Here is a 26319-nt window from a genome sequence, read left to right on the forward strand (position 1 = left end):
GAAGTGCATTGCTTCTCAGGAATACTGTTAGAGATCACAAGGAAAAGTGACATCTTCATGAAATGAACATCAGCACGAGTGTGTCTCTTGAACAAAAGCCTCAGAAACCACCACTAGCCCGTGGAAGGTGTCCTCTGTGCTTTGCAGCTTTTAAATCTTTCAAAATCGTCAGACTGTTTAACTGGCAATAAAGCAATAAACAAAATGTCCTTCTGCTGCTCCTCTCCCCCTCCATTTATTTTAGTCTTGTATTAAAGCTGTTTTAGTAAAGAAAGTAGTATTTTGATGAAAAAAAAAAAGAAACAAAAGCTGAAATTTGTGTTTGAATATCCATGCTTATTTTGGCAAATATCTTAAATAATGTAAACTGCACGGCAAAACCTGTGGCAGTTTTTAAATTGAGGAAATGACAGTGCTTCTCAACTGACCTTCCAGTTGTAGCAAAAGAGCAACGGGTATGTTTGCTTTACATCTGAAAGTCATTTATGCTCAGCAACAGAAGGTTGGATTTTGATATGTCTAGCAAACAAATCTATGGAGGAGTTCTAGAGAACTTAGAACTAAGTTTATCTGAATATGGTGGTAATCAGTGGAAAGTGTCAATTTAGAGTTTTAGGTTTTTTAAAAAGTACTTTTTATCAGTTTAACCCTGATCCCATTACAAGTTTCAGCAGGAATTTGGATCTTGAAATGTTATAATCCAATTGCATCGCATTAAATGCTTCTTTCTCATAATACAAGTCATATTTTGATGACAGTTAAATTAGTTTAGAAAAGTACTTTAGATAAGGATGAAAAAGCTCTTAACTTTGTCAAGTCTTATCTCTGATTTGGGAGGATAAATATTGTAAGCTTAAAACATTTTAGCCAATGTGAAAAACAGTAAAATAATGCTGTCAGTTGAAATCCTCCTTAACGTGTATTGCTAAATATTGTGGGAAAGACTAAAGACTGTGGCCTTGAAAGTTTATTAAGAGAGAAAAATTGAAGTGGAACCTTCCCTGTTCCACCCTCCTTATGTTGATCTGTACTTGCTGCTCGTACTCTTCAGGTTAGGTGATGACAGGCTGGATACCTTCAGTGGGCACAACAATGCATTGGCAACCAGCATGCTTCTGGTTTGTTTGAATTTTGTGATTTCTACCCAGAAAACTGAACTGAAGTTTGCGCAGCTCTACCTACCAACTGGCAAGGAAAAACTCTTGCCTTCCTCTTTGTGTTAGCTCTGACATCCATTGAGTATTTTCCTGAGCTGCTGCTACCCACCCAAGAAAACCCTTTTCTGGTGAATAAGTTGAATCTGCTAAATGGGAGCTTCAATGCCAGCACCAGTGGAGATTTAGCACTGGGAGAATTCGACTGGATGGGTGGAGAGCAGATCAAGAAAATCATTAAGAGACCAGTTCCCTCCCTTTTCACTGCGGTGGACCTTGAGTCTGGTTTGTTGTTTCATCCACAGCTGTGGTAGCACAGCCTTTTTCAGGACTCAAGTTCATTCCAAAACTAAGAGTCTAGCTGATATAAACAGCTCATACTGGCTGTAAAAAGGGTTTTGATGTAGCAGTTTGATAAGTAAGTCAAGTTATTATGTCCAGAGTGTTTTCTGTCTGTGTCCATACTTGAGATTTTGATAATAAAAATAGCACAAAATGTCATTGGTAAGTGCGCTGCCAAAAGCTTCTAGTCTGCATTTTTCCTCAGATCATCACTTTTTGCTGCATAATAGAGTACATTTACTGGAAATATATTCTTCTGTAACTTCTGTTTCTTCATTCCACTGAGCACTCACACCTAACTGCTGCTTATCTTCTGTGAAGGTATAGAAACAGCAAGGAACAAAGGGACTATGGAGGTGTATGTTTCAGTGCTGAAGATTATAAATGAATCTAAATGACATGGGCCTCCTTCCACTGAGTTACTTAAGTACTTTGAAACAAAACACTCCCTTCCAACTGGTATCAGTAGTCCACATTACTTAGAGGTGTAACAGGAGTTTCCATATTAACCCCTCAGTCACCTACCAGCACAACTGTACCCGCCAAGAGAAAAATAGGATAAGGAACAGTTTACTGTTTTTCAGATGACAAAAAAATCATATGAGGGCTTCTCAGACACAGTTGTGTTTAACCTCTGATGGAAGCATTTGAGTGTTTAAAACTCACCAATACAGCTAATGCTGTCTTACCGTGTGTTGTGGGCAGTTAAAAACTCTTCTGTGACCAAAATAATCCTTATATGTAGCTGACTGTTGGAGGAGGTTTAGTGCTTCAGCTTGCAATGGCACTTGCTGGACCTTTCATGCTGTTTAGGCCCTTTAGTCCTAAGTATGATGAAATTTGCACTGAGCACACAGGGACGCCTTTAATCGAAACAGCTCCCAAGTAAGGACAAATAATGGACCTTCAGAGAGATGCTATGATCCACAAAAACAACTGAAGGAGTTTCAAAGAGATTTGAGAGTTTGATTACACCTTGATGATACTCCTGTTGCAGGCTAAGTAGAAGTCTAGTGTGGTCTAATTAGCAAAAACTGGAACACGAGGACAAAACTGACAATGGTGAGATGTTTTGGGAGGCTCTGTTATGTAGCAAATATGACCATCTCAAAACTGACAGACCAGTGTAACGAGAGAGGTTAGTCACCGCAAAATCACTCCTTCCTTTTCTAAACTTAAAAGTAAAATCTATTTCTGAAAGCTGGTGAAATCTGTGCAAAGGTATAAGTGGAGCACTGGATTAATAATTTTGTCTGATTTTAGAAGATGAACATCATTCAAGTTTACAACCATATCTGGATTGTTTTAGTTATCAAACTATAAGAAGTTGCATGGTGAAAAGTAAATAGCTGCGAAAAAGCAGCCGTAAAAAATATGTTGAGACTAGTTAGTAGCTGAGAAGGAGGATTTTTTTTTTCAGTAGGTCACAAACATGTAACTTGGAGTGACGTATGCCAATTTATGATTGCGGATGAAATAAAGATTGAATCAGCATGTATTTAATGCTTTATTTTGTGAAGTCATTTTAGAATTAGTTTAGTAAGGTAATCAACAAGAATGTTTATCAACATTCGAAGTCTTTTGTAAGAGATTATGTTTTAATAAAATGTGTATCTGAATGATTCTATAGGGCTTTAGGAGATGTATAAAGAGAAGTTTGATTAATATTTATAAAATTAGTAAGCAAAAGGTGTGATGAGCGGCTCTTTAGAGCTATAATTTACTAACACTTGACACCCACGTATTTTTCCCCACCCCTAAATTATATGTCTCATTACTTACAAGGCTGAGTATCGGTGGTGTTACGGTAGTAACTTCAGTGTTAGGGTTTAGTACTTCTATACAATAACTATTTACTCCAATTAATTAAAATTCTGACTTAGCAGTCTGACAATCTTTATTACAAGGGTTGAACCTAAATAAAGGTTAAAATCAAGCAGACACGTGTTGAAAATACTGGAACGAGCAATGAGAGAAAAATAGGAGAGTACATATAGTTGGACAAGTAAATAAAGAAATTCTTGGTTATTTTTGGCAAGAAGTGGAGAAGCATGTGATGACCAGCTGTAGCCAAGGATTTATCTGGGGGCTAACCACTTTATAGGCAAACAGTAATTCCTTTTTCACCCCACATCAGCTGAGTACTATTTAGGGTCAAGAATGCTGTTTGCATAAGTTTACCAGTCCTACAAACAACCACGAATATTTAAGTGATGTATAATATTAGGGGCATGTTGTTACTGAGAGTGTCTCCTGTTATTTTGTGAAGAGTTGCACAAGACAAAATGCAGAACTGTATTGTGGGGCACAAAGAGGTCATTGCATTTGCCTGTCTTATTACTGTATAGCAAGTGGTGTGTTTAATGGTGTCTGACTGACATGGCAGGGGCTGCTTGTCGGGGAAGGATGGCAGGCCAGATTTAGAAGGTTTGTGCTTCATGGTTCTTTTACAGGGCTGGGGAGGGAAGTCTCTTCATCTTATATAGCAAGAGAACTCATTTAAACGATTTTGGAGCTCACATGTTTATTTTCACATTGTCATCTTCTAAGCTGCAGGTCCTGAGAGTCAGGTCTTTTCCCTGACGACAGTTTCCTCACTGTGCACGTTATGTACTTGTAAACGTTACTGGAGTTAGCAGTGAATGAGATGGGGAAGAAGAGCTCATCATTTGGTCTTTAGGATTGCCATCACTGAAGGACTATTAGGGCTTTTGCGTGGGAGTCCTCGGGAACTCTCAGAAAGCTCCAGGTAGCAACAGGCCGGGAAAGGCAAAGGAGGGTTAGTGGTGGGAACATCTCAAGTTGTCCTGACACGACTTCCCTGGGAAACGGTCAGCTGGCGATGAAGAGGCAGAGAAGATCCTATCCCGGCCCTGCCGCGCAGCAGCTGCAAGGAGCGATGATGGTCGCACACCTGGCTCACTTCGCCGGTACGGCAGGGCAGAATAGGTTCCAGCCGCTACTGGTGGCGCCGTCCTCCTCCGAGCCAGAGGCGCTAGGGTCGGCGGGGCCCTTTTGTTTTCGCGCTCAGGTGCTGAGAGAAGAGTTCGGGGCGGCTGCGGGCTCGCCGCGCTCGGCAAAAAAAGAGTCCTCACAGCGCCGGGGGAGGCGGCGGTGGGCGGCGGCGCGGGGAGGCTCCCGGCGGCTCCCGGCTGCGGCGGGCGTCGCACGGCGGTGCCGGGCGGGGGCGCTGCCGCTGAGGCGCGGGGCCGGGCCGGGCGGCGGGAGAGCCCCGCAGGCGGGGGCGCGGGGCTGGGGCACGCCGAAGCGGGGCCTCGGTGCGGCGCGCCCCGCAGGCCCCCTCCGCAGCCCTCGGTCGGGCCTCGTCCAGCCACTCCGGGACGATGGGTGGCGGTGGGCGCCGCTAGGCCGCCGCGGGCAGGGCGGTGGTGGAGGCGGGAGGAGGCGGAGGAGGCGGCGGTCGGGGGCGGGCTGGGTCCCTCCCCGGGAAGATGAGGCGGTGGCCCGGGCTGCCGAGCGGGCTGAGCTGGGGCTCTTCCCTCCCAGCCGCCAGGACAAGATGGCAGCGGCCGAGGCGGCGGCGGCGGCAGCAGGAGCGGCGGAGGTGAGGGGCTGAGCCCGGCCGGAGCAGCTCTTCCCCGTAGCGCTCCCGGACATGCCCAGGGCAGCGGCGGCAGCTCCAGCTCGGACGCCAGTGTGGCCCGATCCGTGAAGGTGAGCGGCGGGGAGAGGAGCGGGGCCGTCTCCGGTGGGCGGGGGGAGGTGCTGCCTCCGCCGGCGGCTCTCGTCTCCTTCCCGTACAGGGCTCTAGGGCGAGGAGCCGGGGCAGACCGTACCCCCGTCCCGGGGCGCGGCGGTGGCTGCTGGCTGCCGCGTAGGCGCGGAGTGCCGCTGCCCTTGCCGGAGCCCAGCGGCGCTTCCCCTTCCCGTCACCCTCGACGGCGCCTGCTCTGCCGCGTCCCCGAAGTTTTCCCTTCCCCAGACCTGAGCCTGCCGGCGCGGCCCTGGCAGCTGGGCGAGGCTGCCGTCGCTCGGCGGGGGGAGGCGTGATCTCCCGCTTCGCCCGTTAGCGGCGGCGGGCCCAGGCGGGCTCCGGCGGTGCCCCGCTCCCCTCCCTGGCGCGCTGTGGCCGCCCCCTCCTTGTATGGTGTGCCCGGCCGGCGGCGGCCGCTTCCCCCGCGCCGCGCGGGGGGTCCCGCGGGTGGCGCCCGGGTGCGGCGGTGGCTCCTCCCGCCGCCGCTCGTGCTCTCGGCTGCCTCCGCCTCGGTGGCTCCTCGCAGCCCCGGTGGGATCTGACCTTCGAGAAGAGATCCATAGGACCCCCTCCTCTGCGCTGTGGGGAAGTTGGTGCTGGGGCGGGGGAAGCAGGCGATGCTGTGGGGGTCGATGTAAATAAAAACAACTGGAAAGGAAATTGGCGCTTTAAAATTTGGTCAGTTCCCAAGAACTAGCTGTTTACAAATTGGGGGGGGGGGGGGGGGTATTGCTGGTGGCTTTAATGTAATGATTGCAGCAGGGACTGTGCTGGGTTTTTCGTGGTTCTTGATTCATCATTATATCAATTATAAAACTGGCAGATGTGTTTGCATGTGTTTACCGCTGTAGGAAACAGTAATTTTATTTTTTTTAACTTATATTTCAGTTGTCTTTGCTATGTACTTATGTATGTATAAATATCTTTCTTTTTGAGCCTATACTTTTGTTAGTAACTGTTGCATCTGACTTAAAATATCAGTGCCAGAAACTGCAATGGTTTCCTTTTTTGTTAACTTGGTAGTTGTCAGGCTTGCCTTCCCAGAAATTATATGGCTGTCTCGTGTTTTTGCATCTTTCTGCTTGTGTATAGCATTGTTTATTTCAATTACTTGAGTATCTTTAAATTGTGGGAAAACGTATAATTAGTGTGAGAGACAATTACATTAGGTGAAGCTGCACTTGTTGATAACAATGCATGTTGCTGTGACTATTTTTCCTCCCTTGGTATTACCTCCCTTTACATCATGTGCAAAAAGTTAATGCTCTGATGTCAAACAAAGTAGAACAGCTTGACTGGACTGTAAGGATGTGCTTTCTGACTAATAATAATCTGTAATAGAGTTACTTTGCTAAAGATTTCTGTAAACAAAGTTACTGTATGAATTTTAAACTATCTAATAAGTATGGTAGCCAGCAAAGAGATTAAGCACCTGGAAAATAGGTCAAGACTGTATTAAGAAGTAGCACGGTGAGATCGCAAATAAATAGAACAAAGTGTTAACTTGGACTTACGGGGAGAAAACTGATACTGATAGAACAGTGGTGACTGCTTTATCTGTGCTGCTGCGAACCATTTATGGTAGTGCACGATGAGATGATGTTTATAATCATGTAAAACAGGAATTAGATAGAGTTTTCATTTAATGCATTTATTACTAGGGACTTCTGTTGTAGTGCGAGTTCTGCTTCTTACTTAGGGTGTGGCATTGGTTGTGCTCGTAACTTGTTTTTTCATAGATATGTTTGGCTGCTCTAATTCTGGTTGTGGTGGTGTGTGTCTCTCCAGGTTTGAGGCCACGTTCTAATGGGAAGAATTTCATCATCTGGAATAAAATGCTTTTAAAAAATTACTTGGGAAGCAGTCCCTGGTTTGGGGTCTCTTGACAGTGCCTGTGATTTTTTTTTTTTTCTTTGTTTCAGGATGTTTTTGGTGTGTTTGCATGTTTCCTCTCCTGTCTTTCAAACAGCTACCTACAGAAACAGGGAAGTGAGATCGGCTCGTGCATACCGAGCTGCCGGAGACAAAGAAAGGATGTGGAGAGGAAGAGTGAGCTTTCAACTCATCTTACAGAACTTGACACAACTGATAGAGATGTTAGAGTTTCTGTGCTTCGATTTATAAGAGTTTTTTCAGAAAAAAATATTGTTTTGGAGTTGGTTTTTCAGGAAGCATCTGTCAGATGGATTGTATCTGTTAAAGGGGATGGTTGGCCAAGCAGCACTTTTAGAGGCAGAAGGTTAGCTTACCAGCTCGTGGCTAGAATGGTATTAACTATGCTTAATGCTTGTGAAAATCCCAGTCTAAATGTGTAGGAATGTTAGTCTGTGCTTCTCTAAGCTTGTGTTTAGGGACGTACCTCTCTACTGTTTGAAGAGATTTCGCTCTTCCTGGTTTTAGATGGTTTTACTCTTTAACAGTATGTTGTCCCTTTCTTGTATTTTTCATTCTGCCAGCATGCTGATTATATCAACAAAGATCCTTTTGACAAAGTGGTGCATTTGGAAACAGGAATTTTGTAGTTGGCTTTTTGTTTCTATGGGAAGAATGGTGTTGGTAACAGGCACAGCACTGTCATTTGAGGCCAAATGTGTTTCAGAGGAATGGTAAGAAGAAGGAAAACTTTTTGTGGAGCTGAATTTTGCCATTGCAATGCAAGGTCTGTTGTGAGGTATTGTGTCATGTGACTGCCATGCACAGGGTAGTTACTGTAGGCAGTATTATTTTCTGCACAGAACTTTGTGCAAAAAAGCAGAGATCTATGCTTTCTTAATTTTTTTATTAGCAAAGTCTTAGCTTCATTGAATATATAATTATTTCATTCCATATGCAGAAGCATTACAGCTGAGGTAAACTTCTCTACTGACTAACAGGAGTGTGAATCTGGTAGAGCAGATCTGATAATCAAATGGTGACACTTGATGGAGGGAAAAAGAAAGGTAGAAGTAGGGAGAAGGTGCAGTTTCATCAATTATCTAATGATGTTACAGTGTAATTACAGGAGAGTTTCAAAAGTCTTGGAGTAGGATTAATTTGATTGAAGAAATCATCCTTAACACTTCTTTGAAACTACAAAGCTCCTGTAGATGGGTTATGTAAACTCAGGGCTTGTCAGATACTTATTTTCAGCTGTTCTAAGTATTACATTTTCTTACCTTTGAAAAGGTAAGGCAAGAGTTGGGCTCGATTCTGAGGAGCTTTCTCTTAGCTAATGTCTCTGTTCCATGGTCACTGAAATACTAGTTTTCTTCAGATCTCCTGACTGAAAATCTGAGATGGAGTGGAAAATAATGTGTTGCTTTCAATCCAGGTCTTGGAAGAAAAGCTTTTTGGGTGAAGTACAAAATCAATCCCTGGTTAAGTTGTGTGTAAAACCAAATATGAAGAAAGGGGCAAGGATGATCACTGAGCATGTTGGAGATGGCTGATAGGTTTGTAGTGCACCTTAAATTACTGTGTTTGAAAGCAACCTTCAGTAGCTAGTACTATAAAATGAGTTAGCAATGTGTTACCTTTTCTGGCTTCTGCAGGCAGTGAACACCCTCTATTTGACCTAAAATAACCTATAATGAAGCAGAAAGCCTGGAAAATCCTGTTACCTGTTCTTTGTTTCCGGTGTCTTGCTCTATAGACCATTTTAATTCAGAGCCTCTCTTCTAGGGATTTCTAGAGAAATTGAAACTTTCTTCTCTTCAGAAGCGTTAACTTTTGAGGGACTAATGAGCAGAGGTGCAACGTGTAATTGTGAAAGTGAGTTTTAGTCCATGACTTGACTTGATAGTGTAGTATTTCTACAGGGTAGGTCCTTCCTTTTTTTAGAAAAAAATTGTTCTTTCCCCTCCCTTAATTCTTCAGGTGTTTAATTTCAATATCCTGAAAGTTGGGAATGATGGCAAGAGTTGGTGTGAATCTCACTTTTAAATGTAGTTTGGGGGGATAATATTTGTATAGTTTTGTAGTATTTTTCACATTATGCCACTGTTTGGTGGGTTTTTTTATATAGTGTTATAATATGCCACTTCAATTTTGAGAGTGGGTAAGTTTTCTAACAAAATTGAGTTAATTTCTAGCTTAGCAATTTTTGCTTGAAAATGGAAGAAGAGATGGATAACTGGAGTGTTAAGCAAGTAAATTCAAGTAGTTTAGTTTTGATTTGTTTCTTATTCAGTGGCTTGGAATCAGTTTAATTTAAAAATATCTCTATATATGTTATTGAAGTTCTGTATTGAATAGTTACAGCATTATGTGAGCTTATTCCAGAGTCTTTTTTCACCTTGTCTTTTCAGGAAAAATTATAAAATATTCCTTTTTAGAAGTATGGCCTCTTTTCCAGCTCTGTTGTATCCTACAATATTTGGGTATAATGGGATGAAGCCTTGAAAAATGTTAAGTTCAAGTTCCAAAACACAGCAATAAAACAAGACCCAGTAAAATATAAAAAAATAAAACAGATAAAGTTTTGCGGATTTTTAGTATGATCAAAGCTACAGCAGCTATCTCAATATTTAAGAGGTAATTGGATTCTTAAGTATAGAGAATTATTATCGCATATTGAGTGATACTCCCATCAAAAAAACTATTTTAAAAATCAGTAATCTTAAACTCATGACTCTTTCCATTCTTACTAAAACGATCTAACAGTTCTAGAAAACTATTTTAGCCCTTTTTAAAGCATATTACAGTTGTAATCTGATTAATGCTTTTCATAGTCAGCTATCATGTAATGAAAATCCCTATGCATTTGTATGAATGTAACTTGCCAGGTACGTACATCACTGCAGTAACTACCCTCTGTAGAGTCCCCTGAATATTCTCATTAGAAGAGGATGGTGGGGCTGCAGGCTGGAGATGCTCACAGCTGTTTTTCATAGCTGTGGGAAACCACTCTCTGTAATCCACTAATGGGAGCATTTCGTACCCTTCTCTGTACTGGTGACTGCACTCTGTCAAGTTACTGTACCATATTGTCCTGCAGCTGTCTTATGTGACCAGGACAAAACTACCATGGCATGAGATGGGCGGGAACTTAAATTGCTGAATGAGACAAGATTTTTATCACAAAGCTGAAGCTTGGCTGTGGCCTTGCCTTGGGGCAAATGACATTCAGTACTTGAGAAAACTTGCATTGAGTTATTTTAGGTTTACTTGACTATTGGTTAAAAGATGAACTGTGAGATGGAAGTGAATCTCCTCACCTCATGCTCACCTTGTCTTGAAATGTGATAGTGAGATAGCAGAACTGGTACCTGGGCAGGAAAAACTGCCAGGAGAACCACTTCATCTGGGATTGCAATAACTGGTGCAGCTGTACTTTGTGTGAGGCTGGGGTGTCTTAACTGCAAAGATATTTGCTGTTTTTATTAGTGTGGCCAGCTCCTTTCGGGCCTGCTCCCTGAGGTCTTTGGATATGAACCAGCATCTGAACCTTTCACCCAGCCTGCTGGTACAGACTGAAACAAGTGACTGCAAACAGAAATGAGCTAGCATAAGTTCAAGGTCTCAGTGAGAAGGCTGTCATGTAAATGCAGAAGCACAGAGAGAAAATAAACTTCAGTACTTAAATAAGGCTTGTTATAAGGAAAGACTTTTTTTTTTTTATTTTTACTGGCCATTTAAGCTCCCTCTGGAAGAGGGAAGATGAGAGTAACCAGTAGCATCAGATATTAATAAAATTGTGCGTATAGATAATTTTTATCTGAAACCTTAGTAACATTTTTTCATATGTAGATACAAACCCACATTTATATTTTCCTCAGTCTCTCTTGTTTAATATTTTGTTTTGATTCTTTATCAGTGTTTGCAAAAACATACTAATTTTTCTCCCTCTTCTGTATGATGCAGGTTTTGCCTATGTTAATACACAACAATTGGTGGAACTTGCACAATTTCCAAAAGACTTTTTACTTGTTCTTGTAAGGTGTCTTTCTGCCGTTTTGACTGAAAAACTCTTAAGTGTGCATCATTGCCTTGTAAACCTCTTCCTTCCTGTGTTTCCTAGAAACTTTGGTCATCTGCTACTTCCTACTCTTTTCCTTTCAATTATTCTGTGTTTTCTTCATTTAAAAATAAAAAATAATCTGCAATCTGTCTGTTCTAGTTGAGCAGTTTTCTCCACAGCTTGTTTTTGGATATTTATACTATTTATAGGGGTAGAGGAGGTTCTCACAAGGTTTTTATTTTTCAGCACTTATATCTGTTTAATACAGGAATTTTGGTGTTTGAGTTGTGAAACCCTTTGGAAGGAACAGGCTTTGTTCCCAAGAGAAGAAAAAAAGTTTTTTGTCTCGTCTTTCCTTACCTAGTAATATCAACTTATTGTGTGATTAAAGAAATGAATTGATATTCAGCCTAATAGGAATAGATTGCTTTCATGAGGTTCTGAGGGGGTTTTTTTGATACCTTTTCTTTATGGCTTTTGAAATGATGCTATGGGCTAACTTCTTCCTTTGACTGTGTCAGCTCTGAGCCGTGTAGGAGATTTTCTGGAGAAATATTTTGAGAGTTCTTTGTGACAGTGCTCTTTAAGACTGTAAATGTGTGTTTAATGCTCAGTTGAAGAGATGTCTGAACTTTGTTTTAAAGATTAAAACAAGAGTGAATGTTAAAAGCTTATGCTACAAATTGAAAGATTATTAAATGTGGAAGGGAACACAAGGGAGGAAAACCTGACATCAGTATTATGGTCTAGCTAGTGGAGTCATATGCTGCATGTAAGCTTGCCTTTTTGCATATCTTTCTGTGTAATTAAATCAACAAGTTTCTCTGTGTAGGGAAGAGGGAGAAATTCCTTGCACTGCTGGCTTTGGGAATCATTATAATATGGATTATTACACTTATTGATATGTTATGAGGCAAAAGGCTGAGCCTTCTGTGAGAGAATATGCATTTATAATACACTGACTTTTACCCATAGGAAACACTGCTTCCTTCATGAAAGAAGTGGTAAATGCTTATTTTTCCCTCCATTTGTTCTTTGTTCTACGTATTCCATGTCTGATTTATACATGTTATCAGTAAGCAACCAATGTTACCTTTATGATGTTTTTGTTTGCAATGAAGGAAAAGAACCTGTTATTTAAAATCAAAATAGTAAACCCCCAATTCGAAGTAAGGAATTTACATTCTGAAAAAAGGACTTCAAAGAGTTTAAATACTTTTTGTGTATATAAAAATAGCCCTTTCAAACAAATACTCTATGTGCGTGTTTATATTTGTGCATGTATACACCTCAGTACATATTGAAAAGTTGTTACTGTGTGTAGCTGAAATTACTGACCTGAAAACTGTAGCAAGAAGATAAATGAAGAGAAATATGTTGGGATAGATGTCTTGATTCTTTTACAGTTAAATCAAATTTTAAAGATAATCTAAGGTCGTTATTTACTGTAAGATTTTTGTTGCAGAAGGAATTGAATATGATCTAGATGTTCTGTCTTGGCAACTCAGTGACTGCTTGATGATTAAGATCTTGTTGGTCCTGCTGAAAGAGTGACTGATTTTTTCATGTATTGGTGAAAAGTTTCCCTCAAATATTATTTACTGCTGGATATTTCTCAACATGTAAGAAGCACTTTATGCACCTCCTGAACCATACTCTCTTGGTACAGTAGAAACTAACTTGCAAATTTTTATGTCACATGTCAGACTCGATGGGCTCGACAGGTTGAGTGTGCATGATTGCAAACTTGATGTGTGGGGACAACGATAGTTTTGTTCTGCAATACTGATGAGTGCCCTGTCTGGTTGAAAATGTTTTATAATAAGAGGAAGAAAGATAATTTTGAGCGAGCCTCCTCCACATTCAGTGACTTAGAAGACTTGATGAAAAATCAACTTTAAGTAAGTAGGACCGCTCTTTGGGCCTGCAGATATTCTGGCATGCCAGCATTCTGTGAAGATGAAGTAGCAATGAGGGAAATAGCCATCTGCATGTATATTCTTACAGGAGCTGCATTTGATATTGTCTAGAACTCTTCTAAAATGAAACTTGAAAGAAGTTCTTTAGCTGGGTTACCCTGCTTATAATTCTAACAGAAGACCAGCAGACTAAGAATGGAAAATTGAGCAATGAAATGGAAATAAAAAGGGGGAAATAGCATACATATTTCTTGAGGAGGGGTTTTTTTTTGGGTTTTTGTTTTTTTGTGGGGTTTTTTTAATATATAAATTAAACCCCAGACAATGGCATTTGAACAGGTGGTTTATCAACAAGCTAAAGTTTGAGTTAAACCCATCTATCAAACTTTTTTCTATTTTAGTGGAAGTGGTAACAACATATTGGAAATACTTCACAGTGATGGAAAAAGCATGCATTTATGTCCTGCCTCTCTGCTAACCTTGATCCTTCTTACTGCACTCCAGAGTAACAGGTGGTAGCTCTAGTTTGAATACATTTTTCAGTGCTGAACTGTCCAGGAGATGAAGGTGCTCTCCTAAACACCACTGTTAAGGACTTTTATTTCAGTGCCTACTGTTTTCAAGTTCAAAAAGAATTAGTCTTTTAAAAGAGGAGATTAAGCTTTGGATGTCAGGGCTATTTGAAACTGGCTGTTTGTGTTGATGGTGGCACATTCTGATTTAGAGAATATGCTCTCGTTTTTTGGGCTGATGGCTGATACCATGCAACTCGTGCTTTCTTTTCAGTTGCAGAGCAGCTTCTTGCCCAACAGAGAAATGAATGCTTGAGATATTGTTCTGTTTTTCTCTTTATGATTGCAGTCATACTGGCATCACAAAATTTAGTTTTTGGTATTTGTGGAAAATGTGAATATAGAGATTGTATTCTTCAATGCTGGTACAAACAGCAGCACTGAGTCATAGTAGTTCACTGATAGCTTATGTAAAATATGTTTGTATTCCCTGTACGTGTCAGTTCAGTTTCCAAGTGTTGAGACAATGATGCAATTGAAACTAGTTCACATCACACTTCAATGAACTTGTATTTTCAATATCTGATATCAATGCAGCTTTGGCAACATCTGATTAAAAAAATGTTGCACAAATCTAAGGTCAGCTTTAACATTTATTCTTTGTGTGGGTAGTAACTACACCTAACAACTGCAAAATTGGTTCATTGTATCATTTACTTCTCACTAAGACTCTCCAAGCTTGAAACCAATCTCTGGCCTTCTAGTTCTTCATTACTAAACTGAGTAGGAGCGAGGTTTCTTGTCAAGCGAAGGCTACTATCGGCTCAGCTTAGTTTTGTTGGTATATGATGGGCTAAAATTCATGAACTCTGAAATGTCTTATGTGTTTAGCCAAAGATCTAAATCATTGCTTTTTGTCAGTAAACTTCTGAGTCTCTGGTTGCTGCCTCTAGAACTGGTTGTTGGCCTCTTTGGTGAGCCAGCACAGACCTGCCTCTGCAAAAATACCTCTGCATCTTGCTGTTCTCTGTGATGGAGTGTGTGTGTGCCTGTGCAGTTCATGTCCAGAATTGCCTCCGTGGTTATGCAAGGAAACAATTAATACGGCACATGTTAGTTGGAGCACCTTACTGCCTTCTCCTTTGTTCCTTCCCTCCTTTCCTTGTGTCAGTGATCTGTTCCAAGAACTGGTTTCCTGGGCTTGAGGGATGGGCTTTGCTGGCCTTATATCTATTAACTCTTTGTGCTTTCTGTAGATATGTTTTCCTCTAAATTGCAAGAAGCCTCAACTGCCCGTGCTCTGTTATGAATTGTACAGCTGGAGTAAGGGAATTCCTCAGGGTGAGCAGTTCTCAGGAATGAAAGTGCTCATCTCAGTACAGCTTGTTCAGCTAAGTATCCAAAGTAAACAATAACAGAGAAATGCTGCTATCAGTAATAAGGTTTCTTCTGCTGAGGAAAGAGGGCAGCTAATTCAGCTTTGTGTTTGCTAAATTACTTAAAGCTTGGTGGCACCTAATGTAAAAAGAGCATTTTTTTTGGTTACAGCTGGGAAAAATGACAATATCCTCACAGTGTTTTCCAAATAATGTGTAATATAAATAAAACTCTTCGCAAGTGCTACTGCTCAAATTGTACATTTGTTGGAAGTTGCTGAGCTTTTCAAAAGCCTCCCTTGATGCCCAGCTGCACTGCAGGAAGGGCACGATTGTGTTGGAACCCTTTCTCACTGATAGAGGCTTGAATGAAGTTGGAAAACAAGTTTTCTCAGTTGAACTGTAACTACAGCATTAGGCAGCTGCCAGTGACTAGGCTGTGCCTGCCGGGGGTTTTACAACTGCAGCAGCAACATAGTGATTGCACTTCTCCAGGTAGTTAAAAGGGACTGTTTATTTTGCAGAAAAGTTAAGGGTGTAGTGTGGCATTTTCTTTTTAACTCTGCTGCAGTGGACTTACTCCACTACACACCCTCTTACTGTGCCATGAGGAAATTTCTATTTATAGTTAATTATTAATGGTGACCAGGCCTGGAACAGCCTGTACTTATCGAAGTTGTTACAGTCTGCCAAATTGGTCATGTTTATAAATTTGCCTAGAACTGTTTGAGAGGACTGGAGATGTAATTTCAACGATCTACTAGGGAGCATTGTTAGAGTTAGGTGAACATTAGCAAGATATTATTAGAGGTGTTCTATTTCACTGAGCAACGTCTGTGTAGTTCCGTATTGAGTCTCTATAGAGAGAAGTTTGACAGTGAGGGGGAAAACTGTGTGGTGCATCCTGTTTATTGTCAGTACTTTGTGAAAACATTAAATTTAAATAAATAAACAATGTACTTATTTAAACTGTTTACATCATTACTTTGTTCATACATTCTTCAGAAGCATGGAATTCAGTCTTGATCAAAAAAACTGATAAAAATTCACGCATTTTTATTTAGTGTTTAATAAGCAAAATATAGATGTCCCAGTTCTCTTTATTTAAAATTTAGAGTCAAGAAGGCTCTTTTCCTTCAATGGGAGCCTATCTAGAGGTGATAATAGTTACTTGGATGTCTCAAGACAGACTTTCTTGTCCACATCCACAGTGTTCTCTAACAGAATCTGGTTTGAGAGGCAGGATTCAGGAAGCTCAGTATTGTAGCAAAGCAAGCTGAAGAACTAAGGAGTCAACTTCTTCTTCTGTGTGCCACTGCTTGGAAATGATCACTGTGCTGTAGTGAAGTTATTATCTTGCACTTGGGGAAGGAGATGAGGCTTTTAAAAATGTATCTAGGGGAAATGGATAGAGTTCTCTGAGACTAAAACTGAAAATGAAGTGTGAAGCTGTTTGAATAGCCAGAGGCTGCCGGTGGTATGTCACATGGGTATTGCCCTTTTCAGTTCATCTTCTGATGGTTTTGTTTACTCTGCTTTGATTTGCATCTTGGAGTGGCATTGTAGTGCACAGATTTGGTTTTTATGAATGTTCAGGCTCAAGTAACCTCCCTGAAATGACCACAGAATGAGATTTTTTTTTCTTTTAACACTCTGCTTTGCTCTATACATCCCTCTCCTATTGTGCTATTGGACTTATTAATGTAGTTCTACCTTCGGATTATACAAAGAAGCAGGCATTGCCTAAATAAGAAAAATATGTATAAGCTCAATAAAATGACTTTTGACAAGGGAGGAAGAAAGATACCAGTCTGTGAGAGGTGAAAACATAGGGTGTTATTTTCTTTTACCACAAGACCTTTAAAAAAAATCACCACCAGAAACCCACTGCAACACAGTAACTTTACTCTTTTCAGTGTAGCTATCTGTAGGTTTACATTGTAACCCGAATCCCCCAAAATAGCAAAAACCAAACCCCACTCGAACAATCAAAAACTATCCTTAGCAAAAACCAAAACAAGAAAGACAACAAAAAAACCCAAACACTTCCCACTCCCAACCACATTAAGAAAAAAATCCAAACCAAGAAAAAAGCCCTCTCCAGCATGTGTAGCAGAGGGTGTTGTGGTATTTTCCCTTTTGCTTCAAGTAGTGTTGTGAAGCTCTGTTGTTTGGGTATGGGTCTTGAGTCTTCATCTAGGTGGGTGGAAATTCTATTAATAAACATCTCAAAGCAAAGACCTCCAGCAAGTGCTTTTATGGGTTAGTTACATGCTGTTCTAGCATGTTTCATTGTGTTTATGTTAATGCATAGTAAAGGATGTAGTTCTGAAGTGTCTTTTCTAGAGTTAATTTTTTGTTGACTATCAGGATTACATCAAAGGTCGTTCTTCCAGGGTATGTAATCTCTTTTTATTTAGTGACTTTTTTTCCTGGACTTGCTAAAGGTGTTCTGATAACTCTATAAACACTTCTTATCTGAGAACAGAGCTGTCACTGTGGTCAGAGTTCAGGGGCATACAGTTAAGCCTGTAAGAATAACACAAACTCCAGAAGAAGATACCCTAGTTTTTCTCATATGACTAAAATTAAAGAGAGAGCTGGGACTGTGCTTCCAGCCCTTCTGTACTGGTTTGAATAGCATGAGCAATAGAAGACTTAGATAGTTTTGAACTCCAGGCTCAGATAAGGATTAGAATGGTCCTCTGTCCATGCTTGAGGACTGTCTTCTCCCTGTTCTCTCTCCTCATGGAGTGGTTGTGCTGTCCTCAGAAAATTCCTTAATTGTAGTGTAGATGTATCACTGCCTTTTTTTTTCAAAATAATGGTCTACCACTTCTCCCAAGTAGTAAGTGATAAAAGAGGAACCGGCTTCAAGGTGTGCCAAGGGGAGGTTTAGATTGGAGATTAGGAAGAACTTTACTGAAAGGGTTGTTAAACAATGGAGCCAGACTACCCATGGAGTTGGTGGAATCACCATCCCTAGAGATATTTAAAAGATGTGTAGATGAGGTGCTCAGGGACATAGTTTAGTGTTGGGCTTGGCAATGTGAAATTGGTTGGACTTTATGATCTTAAAGGTCTTTTCGAACCTCAGTGATTCTATGATTTTTTTATGCCATCAGCTTTGGTGACATGTTTATATGGGCAAATACCTTCTCCAGAAGTTAAAGCAAATAAGATGTTGGCTGTTTAGTTATGGCAGATCCAAAGAGAGTGGACTCACTGGGGTTACTGCAGTAACAAGCCTCTAGCCTGTGGGTCGGGTGTCCGGGTACCTTCCTGCTGGGCAACATGACTTTGGCTGCTCACACTGACTCTGTTTCTGCCCAGGGGCTTAGCTGTGCTCCCAGATCTGCTCAGTGTTTAGATTTGTGTGCAAATCGTGGCAGTGGTGCTGGGCATTGAATTCCTGTCAGCAAGGTGTTGAGTAACACAGTAGTGTTACCTTGAAAAGAGGGACAGATTCTTTGCTTTTAAAGTGTAAATGGGTTGTTTTTTTTTTTTTTTTTTGAGGTTTAATCTTTTAGTTCTCTCACTCACATGCACGTGAAAGAGGTAAGTGGGGTTTCTAGCCAAAAAGCAAATGGAATTTTTTTAACACAAACCTTGAAAATATTTTTAAGACAAAAAATATTTTGAGAATTTACTATCTTTGCATTAAATGTGAGAATTCTGGCATTTAAGTTGTCCCAGAAGAATAGGAGGAAAGTTAGCTGCTGACAAAAGGGTTGGCTGGGCCTGGGCTGTGCATGTGGCACTAGAAACCTCCAAGTAGACTTGGATGTATGGATACAGTCAGTGAGGGCTTGATTTCAGAGCTCCAACTAACATGATCAAAAGAAATGCTTAATTTAAATATAGTTATTATAGAAAAGAGAGTGTCCCATAGCCAATAATATACTTATGCTGTGCACTAGGCACTTGTAATGCGCTATGCTGTTTACAAGATAATTCAAGAACTTGGAGAATTTTTGCCTGTATTCTGAGGTAGAGAATTAGTCTTAAATCTTTGGTGTGAAGGAGGAGGCTAGTGACAATACCGTGATGTCTGGTGGCAAGAGAGCCTAGCTGCCAGCAGTCTCCAAGGTTTCTGCAGCGTTTGGCTCTGGGCAAACAGTTTTGCAGAAAGGAAGGGGCTTTCAAGTTTTTTTTTCTACTGCTGGGGCAAAACCATTATAGGATACTAAACTGAGGTGATGTTATAATTATTTTAATAGCTTTCAAGATATTTAAGTGTTAATTTGCATAAATCAAATCACAGCTTCAGAATAATTATGCTGTGCATTTGGTTATTTTTTCATTTGATCAGAGTCATTGCAATGTCTGGCTCAAGTTTACTGTGACTCATCTGCAATTTAAGTACTTATTGCTGGAATCTTCATGTTCTTGCTATGAAAAAGTGATTAAAGCATTATTGGTATTGAATTCATCTCTGAGAGCTCATCAGACTGGTATAAGCCATAATTTCCCTGAAACCCTGTGGTCATTTACACTGGGGTCTATGCAGTGCCATTTTTATAGTGTTATGTGACATAAAAGTTTGAGACTGCTGTTTGATAGGTCTGGAAGGAGGCACAGCAGGGGCAGTGTAGAGAGAAGAGCTGGAAGGGACAATATCTGAGAAGCAAGATCTATGCCTTTTAAAGTGGAATTAAGTTTCGTTGTCCTATGTACAGGCCAAAGACCTTTGTCCTTCTCTTCCATCCAGTGGTTTTCTGGCACACTCTTGTTTTGTGCCAGGAAAAGGGAGGTAGAGCATGGAGCATGACCATGTGGACAGTCTTGTGGCCCTGCTTTCCATAGAGCTAGTCTTCTGATTTGATGACAAATTCAGGGAGGTAACAGGACTAATCCTGTACTGTCACCTGGGATGTGCAGAACAGAGCTGTTGTGCTTGGGGGTTTCCTGGACTGCCGAACTGCCTCCTCTTGTGCAAAACTCTTTTTTTGCTGCTGATTTCTGAGGTGCAAGTGTTCTTTCTGAGAGACTGTATAAGCATAGACTTTCAAAAATGTGGTGGCCTTGATGAAGGTGGAATCAATCAAGTTGAAATTTTGCTCTTAGCCTTACTGGGAATTAAAAAGTTAAAACTATCCATAGTATTTTATTTATTTTTTCAATTCTTTCTGAGCAGAAAAAAAGAGTCAAGAAAATATCTCTATTTTCAATATTATAGATAAATTCTTTCTTTTTCTTCTCTTCACATTCACTTGACAGTAAATTTTCTGTGAGAAGTCTGTCCTTGTAAGTTATTTACATACACTTAGCAGCCTAATTATCAAAAATTATCTTGATCAGGGACTTATTTTGTAGGTCTATAGAATAGGTTACTTTAGAGTGCAGGTTTTCTATGGCCCAGCTGAGAATTAAGATATCTGAAAGTATGAGTATTACATAGTTTCCGAGTCTGAATTGGAGGGGACAGTGGGGTGTGTGGCCCTACAGCTGATATGCAAACTTCTGTAATAGGATAGTATATAATTTCTGCATTTTGTAAATTGATTAGATTATTGTACTTCTTAGTTTATGTGAACACACACACACGCCCCTAAAGTTTTTCTGGGCTCCATCACATGGCTTGATCTCTTTGACTTTGATCATGGTGAAATTCTTTGGGCTTTAGCAGTTGTGTCATTTGTCTGTTCTCAGAAGCCCCTTGGTGGTTATGATGAGGTTGTATACCATGTGTAACAGGTATCATTGGCTCACAATTAAGAGCTTTCAAGTTATTTTCCATCATCATTGACAGATATTTGAATGGATTATTAAACTTATGCTACTGAACATTATGATACTTTGGTATGCAGAAATAGTGGGAGTTTTTAAATGGAAGCTGAGTTTTCTGTAGCACAAAGGTAATTCCTACACTTTAAAAGTTACAAGTATTGACCTGCTGCAAGCTGTCTCAGTCCTGACCTGTGCAACCAGCAAAACGGCTTACTGCTGTAACCTGTTTTTGCTGCAGTATGCTGTAGTGTGTGCACTGGTAAGGCATGAGGACCTTGCTCTTGGCCATAAGAAACTAAATAGGAAATAACTTTAGATTGGCTTGTTTGAAAATTATACTTGTCTTCATGTTTTTCAGTGATTTTTTTTTTTTTTTTTTTTTTAGAAGAGGAAGCTGCTGCAAAGCTTGGAAATGTGAATACAAGATCCTCACTTCTTTTTCTTTCTCGCTGCAGGTATGGCCTCACAAGTCTTGGTCTATCCACCATATGTTTATCAAACCCAGTCAAGTGCCTTTTGTAGTGTGAAGAAACTCAAACTAGAACCAAGCAGTTGCGTGTACCACGAAAGAACCTACCCACAGATCTATGTGAATGGTAAAAACTTTGGAATTTCTGCCCACAGGGTTAGTACGTACTTTCAGACTAAAAACCCATTAGACAAACCTCGAGGACAGAACTTTTTGTTGCAGTCAAATGCTGTTGCTTTAAAAAATATTGCAGGTGCTACAAAAGCATTAGCAGCACGGGTGCAGCAAGCTCAGTTAGAGGCACCTCAGACTGGGACGCAAGGAAGCCAATCAGATATACTGGAAGGACCCCAGCGATGTGGATTGAAGCGTAAGAGCGAAGAGCTGGATAATCAAATCAGCACAATGCAGATTGTTGACGAACTGTCCATCCTGCCTGCAATGTTGCAAACCAACGTAGGAAACCCAGTGACGGTTGTGACAACGGCTGCAACTTCAAAGCAAAGTGGTACAAGTGGAGATGGAGATTACCAGTTAGTACAGCATGAGGTATTGTGCTCTGTGAAAAACACTTATGAAGTTCTCGATTTCCTTGGGCGAGGGACCTTTGGACAAGTAGTGAAGTGCTGGAAAAGGGGGACAAATGAGATTGTGGCAATCAAAATCTTGAAGAATCATCCTTCATATGCACGCCAAGGACAAATAGAAGTGAGCATATTAGCGAGACTGAGTACTGAAAATGCTGATGAATTCAACTTTGTGAGAGCCTATGAATGCTTTCAGCATCGTAACCATACTTGTCTGGTTTTTGAGATGTTGGAACAGAATTTATATGACTTCCTGAAACAAAACAAATTCAGCCCTCTGCAACTGAAAGTAATACGGCCTATTCTGCAACAGGTGGCCACTGCACTGAAAAAACTAAAAAGTCTGGGTTTAATTCATGCTGACCTCAAACCAGAGAACATTATGTTGGTGGATCCTGTCCGGCAGCCTTACCGGGTCAAAGTAATAGATTTTGGGTCTGCCAGCCATGTATCAAAGACTATTTGTTCAACCTATTTACAGTCTCGGTATTACAGGTAGGTATCCTTTACTTTCTTTTGAACTTTCAATGGAACAAAGTTTTAGCATTTATTAAAGTTAGTAGTTACCTGGAAGACTAATTATATAAGACCATCTAAGAATGAAAGTCATACTAAGATTGTTTGGTTACTGTTTTAAATATGAATACTTGCTTTGAAATTTTTTTTTGTTTTTTTTTTTTTTACTAGAAGTATGTTTTGTGTTGTACTGTGAAGACATTACTTAATGTTACTATGAAACCTCTGAGACTTTTTTAAAAGGAAGAAAAGATTAGCTTTCACTTCCTTGATTAGGATGCCTTTCCTGCCTTCGTAACATAATGATTTTTTTTTTCTGTAAGCAGCTGGACAGTGTACTGGAACTGCCATATTTTTGTATCCTGTTGCCAAAGATTATGTAAATGCCTCTGTTTTTCTCCAGCACTTGTAAATATTTTGACTACTTCTGATAAACTCAATCCTGATTTGAGTGTCTTCATCAGCCATGAGCTTCAGTGAACTTCTGGAGTTAGTGGTAGGATACTTAAATGTTTAAGGCAGGAATATAAAGTGACTGTGGTGTGTGGTTGTGTTCTGCCTTGGCCTCAAAATACCCCCAAAAAAGGTATATTTATGATTTCACTTTTTAATCCTTAGTTTGTATACTTATCCAATTTGTGCGACATGTAAAACCTGTTAGTATTTAGCATCACAAGTACTTTATTTTCTTTGTAAGTTGAGCTAGTCTTGATTGAAGAGCTTTATCAGTTCTACTTTGCATCATTGGCAATAGTATGTCCTGGGCATTGTCTGTCTCTGCAAATTCAGGAAAAAGCTAATGAACTAGGACACTGAGTAATTTGAAGAAAAATTTAAATATCGTACAGCTATTCATTGTGCAATTAAAAACTTGAGCACTGCAGTTCTAGACTTCATGAAGTTAGTGATTGGAGTTCATGCCAGAAGAATCTATTACTTGAATGTAGCTTGTAAACAGGAACACATGATCACGTAAATATTCTGTCACTTGCATTTCCCCATTACTTAATTACAAAATAGAGCTGAGAGTTTAAAAACTACACACATTTTGTCAATAGAAAAAGAAATTGGGAAACCATATGAATTGATGCATAGCAACAAAATAAAAAATGTGCACGAGAGCAAAAAAAGAAATCAAGTAACTTGAGAATTCATTTTGATGTAATAGGTGTACACCACTCAAGATATCATATTTCCAGGCCTCTCGGGATCAAATCGTGCAAGTCTTGAAAGCAGCATAAATTTTGTGAGGTTCTCAGCAAGTGCAAATGACTTAACATCAACTGTTCTATATAAACGTGTAATTTGGCAGATACTCAAGATGTGTGGTCTAAGAATACTTCCTTACGTATTTTGTCTTTTATTTATTTAAGCAATTGCAGATTGTTGTGAGCTATTACCATTTCTCCCTTTTGCCTCCCCAAGAACTTGTAAAGGGAGAGACTGTAGGCAGCCAAACTGGGTGACCCTATAGTAGTACTTTGTTCTCAACTACCCAGTTTCAAATTATCTTTTCTGTTTCAGATGGCTCATTAGACATAGTGTTATTGTGATTTATTCAGTTTTTAGCTGTGATTTTATTTTACTTGGGGTGATGTTCCTTTGCACCTATACTTTATGTATAGAGTTTTGACATGCATACTAGGTTGAGCAGGTCTATATGCTGGCAAGATCAGTGTGTAAATCCTTGTCACTTTGCGTGCATTTTGGATACTTGTATTATATGCTCTGAAGTATGAATAAGTGGGGTTCATTAGGGATGTCCATTGAAAAATAAGTTTTTTTTTTTTCCCCCCCAAGAGCAAAACTGGTGTTTCATAATGTTCAATGATATTCATATAGACTCATGTAACGTGCACCTAAAATTCCCTGGTTACTAAGTTGCACTTAAATGCCATGTAAAAATTCAGACTGTTCAGTAGAAGGTCATATTCTTTTATCTTGTATAATTTTATAATCCTTCTATAAAGTAGCATTTAAACTAATCTTTTTTTTTTTAATGAAAAGGATATGATGGAAAAAGGTTAGGATTTATCTACTTTAATAGTTTTGGTATTACATTTAAGTTAAATATTCGTTGAGATAATTTTGAAACTGACTTAATTTAAAAAAAGAAAAGATACTTCAAAATTCTTTTCATCTGCAAGTTTAGTTGTGAAAAGGTTTTTAGCACACTGGATTTTACTGTGGATATGTGGCTTTCTACCAGTTGAGTGATTCAAATTTGTGTAGCTTGGCATGCAGTTTCTAAAACTTTCTTTTTATTGCTCTGGAAGCACCTGACTAGTGTAAATAATATAAAAAAATAGGGATTTGATCCAAAAGGTCTTGAAATAGGTGAATAGGTGAATTTGAAGAGAAATGCCTTAGAATGGAATGAGAACGGCCTTCAGAGAATATGTTGTATTGAGGTGGAATTTATTTTGCAAGAGATTGGGGTTCTTGTCAAACAAGTAGCTGAGCAGTATAAAATATGTACTTAAATGTTTTTTGTGTTAGAAAAGGGTGGGAGTGATAGTGCAGGTTTGACTTGTTTGACTGTGACATGTTGAAACAAACCATTAAAAAAATCAAACAGCTAGCCCATTGAAATATTTTTTCTTTTTTTTTCCCCTTAAGCTCATTGGTGCTATGTGTTTAGGTTATCTAGCAAGAAAACATTTATATAAATAGATTATTGCTTCAAGATTCAAGCTAAATTAATCCAACTAGAACTCAATAGGAAATGTGTTTTAAAAAAAATGCTTATTCCTTACAGCATCTCATTTATTGCTGTCATCCCAATTGTGTTCAGTGCATGCAGTCTTTGAAACATGTTTTTGTGCTGAGCTGTATGTGTATTGTCATGAGCTTTACCTGTAACTCTTACAAGTGAGGATCCTTGTGTGGTCAGAGGTGACACTGCATGAAACATTGCTTCACTGAGTGACAGGCGCAATATATTACTTTGACATTTATATGGGTATTTCCTAGGTAAATATGATGTGAACCTGGCCTTTTCTGGTGTGCTGCCAAAGCACTCAGGCCTAAGAATTTAAAGAAAAAGTTGTGAAAAGGAAACATTTTGTTTTAAGGTTACTGTTTTAGGATCTGAAGTCTTAGAGGACGGAACAAAATGCTGTTAAATGACAACACAGGTTGAGAGGGAGCAGGGCTGTATTGGGATGCTGCTTTTGAACCCTGTGCTGCTGATACTGCCCTGCTCTGGGGGTGATACTGACCCAATTCTGTCCCTTGTTCTGCTTAGCCCACATCTGCCAGAGTGCCCATACCACTGTGAGGAGGGACAGAGGGGAGGGAGGTGGCCTGTGGAGAAGGGAAGAACTGTTATTTCTGGCAGCACTGTGAACTTTTGCCATGATTATTTTCAAGAACAGGATTTAGACTTTCTCTATGGAAAGCATATGCTCACCAGTGTCTGTGGAGGTGTATGCTGAATGCTCAAGAGAAAGGCATAAAGAACTTCTGCAAAAGTGAATAAAAAAGTTGCTTGTTGTCTTGTTTGGTTTTTTGTTTTTCCCTAATCTTCTTAGCATTTTTTTTTCTTGTTCACGGGACTGCCATGAGCTAAGTATCTTGAGAATGGAGAATGCCACAAAGTCTTATGTTCCAATCTGTATTTTGAGTGGTAGTGTCAGGATTTTACATCAGTAAGAGGAAGTGAGTAATGAATTGGGAAAAGAAGTAATAAGAGGATTAGGACTTAAGGCGGGGAACATAATACAGCCAAGTGAATGGATAATGGGCTGATTTACCTTACCTACCTCAGTCTATATCAGAACTAGTTTCATAATGACTGCTGGAGACATTACAGGACTTTTATATGAGGAACAATTGTAAAAACCCGAGACTAATTGGATTTTAAAAGATTGTAGAAAAGCAGAAAAATGGAGACAAACTGGATAGAGTCATAAAGACGTGATGGTTTTCTGTTTCTGATTTGTCAAGCAAAGAGAAAGTAAGAAAATGGTTAAAATAAGTGTAAAGATACTTTTTGACTTTTCATTACCTTTTGGAAAAGTCTGGCTGTTATATATTGCTAGAAATGAGAGTAATACTAA

At 39.9% G+C, this 26319-nt stretch overlaps 1 protein-coding gene across 2 annotated transcripts in view; it reads left to right on the forward strand.

Annotated features, from left to right (window-relative positions):
- Positions 1 to 4956: 4956 nt before the first annotated feature.
- Positions 4957 to 26319, forward strand: part of HIPK3 (homeodomain interacting protein kinase 3) — a 75898-nt gene continuing 54535 nt past the window's right edge. The window contains exons 1-2 of one of the 2 annotated variants that reach the window (XM_061999790.1): positions 4957 to 5171; positions 21142 to 22237. In XM_061999790.1, the coding sequence (XP_061855774.1) occupies positions 21144 to 22237 (1094 nt within the window). In that variant the 5' untranslated portion in view covers positions 4957 to 5171; positions 21142 to 21143. Of the gene's footprint in view, positions 5172 to 5838; positions 5890 to 21141; positions 22238 to 26319 lie in introns of those variants that run through there. The other variant, XM_061999791.1, reaches the window with a different exon arrangement.

The sequence above is a fragment of the Colius striatus genome, chromosome 7, assembly GCF_028858725.1.
Source record: "Colius striatus isolate bColStr4 chromosome 7, bColStr4.1.hap1, whole genome shotgun sequence".
In the NCBI taxonomy this organism is placed as follows: domain Eukaryota; kingdom Metazoa; phylum Chordata; class Aves; order Coliiformes; family Coliidae; genus Colius; species Colius striatus.